Source organism: Olea europaea, chromosome 19 (assembly GCF_002742605.1).
Source record: "Olea europaea var. sylvestris chromosome 19, O_europaea_v1, whole genome shotgun sequence".
NCBI lineage: Eukaryota > Viridiplantae > Streptophyta > Magnoliopsida > Lamiales > Oleaceae > Olea > Olea europaea.
In genome coordinates this window covers 9,258,941-9,260,772 of record NC_036255.1, presented here as the reverse complement: position 1 = coordinate 9,260,772, position 1,832 = coordinate 9,258,941, and the positions used below count along the sequence as shown (strand labels likewise).

Genomic DNA, 1,832 nt, shown 5'->3' with positions numbered 1-1,832 from the left:
GCATTGTCAAAATGTATGTTGGTGGCACCAATGATTTCAGTGACTTTATATATGTCGGTCTTCCCTCGATGATATTGTCAATAGTCACATAAATTACTTTCACTATGAGATTCAAAGTTGTATAAACTGAGAACCCTTTTAATTGGTAACACTTGTCACAGAAGACAAATAAAGAGTTTACCATGATTAGCCAAAACATCAAAACCAATTTTGGATGTCAAATTAAGATTACACGTACATACTTTTCCTACTTCACAATGATGCCAAGTTGCTTTTCCTTTCCAACATTCCTTCGCATTTTTCTTTTTCTACCCTTAGAAAAAATAAAATATGTAAGAATTGAATTCTTCGACCCCGACTTATCCTGATGATGGAAGGTATGGAATAATTCCCATCAACTTGTCAATTCAAGTCATAGAAAGTTTGTAAAGCAGATGCCAAGACATGCTCTCAAGAAAAAGTTTGGGGCTCTCAAAAAGTACGGTTCTTTTTTTATGTATTGTCACTTGTCGTGTAGAACTGTAGATTCTCTTTATGTCTTAAATTATGGGTTTACTATTATAGATTATTAAAAAAATTCTAAAGGATGCCTGTCTTAAATCATGACAATACACATAGAATGAGTCAGTCATTGTTATAGGAAATCCTAAAAAATATGAACAGGACATTATCTGACTCCCACTACAATATTTAAAAGTAAACAAATTAAAATTTCTGTTTGCGGTGCAACAAGGTCGTTCTTAAGTTCACGAGTTGGTCATTCAAATGTTGGTGATTGAATGTTTTAAAAAGGTTTAACCTGCCATCACCGGACACCGATTGAATTTTTGATAAAATGATTAAAACTCTATCCAAACAAATGATATCAGAGCTAGGGTCATGAGTCTTGAGTTTCGAGTCACAGGAGCATCACGTTGATGGAGGGATTGTTAGGGTGCATCAAGGATATGCTCTTAAGCCCATGGATTGGGCCACTCAAATGATTGGTTTTTAGATGCGATGGATGAACCCGATGCTAGCAAGTTTCATCCGCACATTCTTTACACTATTGAATTCAATAATATTGCCTTGATTTTTTTAATATTTGAATTTTTTTTTTCACATTCTTTGCATGAACTAAAGCTACATGATCAACCCTGCATAAAATATTTAGCTTAATCCATAATATTGTGTACAATATCCCCTATTAAACTAATATAAAACACAGCTAGACTTAGCACCTGTCCCTGTTCTCAATAACCCGCCCCAAAATGCGTGTTTGTGATGGAGTGGAAGGGCAAAAGACGCAATATCACGTCAGAAACCCGATGATTCTATGAAGTTCGGGAGTTCTGAAAATTGAAGTTCCATTTTCCACCTTGAGTATGATACATAGCATTAGACACCATTTTACATAATAAACAAAATTTATCATTTTTTCTTTCTTAATACTCAACTAGCCATAACTAACTATATACGGTACAAAGAGAAGTTATTAGTGCAAGGCATGTACTATCATTTTTTAGCCTACATCAGACCATGCATTAACTGAAACTTTACCCCATTTTTTTTTTTTTTTTTTTGCAGAAGGCAACAATGGCTCTATTTTTGCAGTTTCTTCTCTGTTCCCAACCTTTTTTCAGGGTTCTTTTTGGTTAATTTTTTTCTCTAACTGAATGTTCCTCCGAATGTAGGGTTCCAAAAATCAGATGCAGACTCTGCAGCCACTGAAAAGGTGCTTAAGATTGGAGCAAGGCAAAGTCCACGACTTTTTAGATCGTGTGTTGGCCCTTCTTTATCCTTATGTTTATCAGCTGCCTGCATATAATACATAATGTGTTCGGTAAGTGAAC

The 1,832-nt window shown here is 34.9% G+C and overlaps 1 protein-coding gene across 1 annotated transcript in view; it reads right to left on the bottom strand.

The window, feature by feature from the left end:
- Positions 1-1,329: 1,329 nt before the first annotated feature.
- Positions 1,330-1,832, bottom strand: part of LOC111368730 (transcription factor bHLH112-like) — a 3,844-nt gene continuing 3,341 nt past the window's right edge. Inside the window, exon 6 of the mRNA XM_022990149.1 lies at positions 1,330-1,797. Within this exon, the coding sequence (XP_022845917.1) occupies positions 1,648-1,797 (150 nt within the window). The 3' untranslated portion in view covers positions 1,330-1,647. The remainder of the gene's footprint in view (positions 1,798-1,832) is intronic.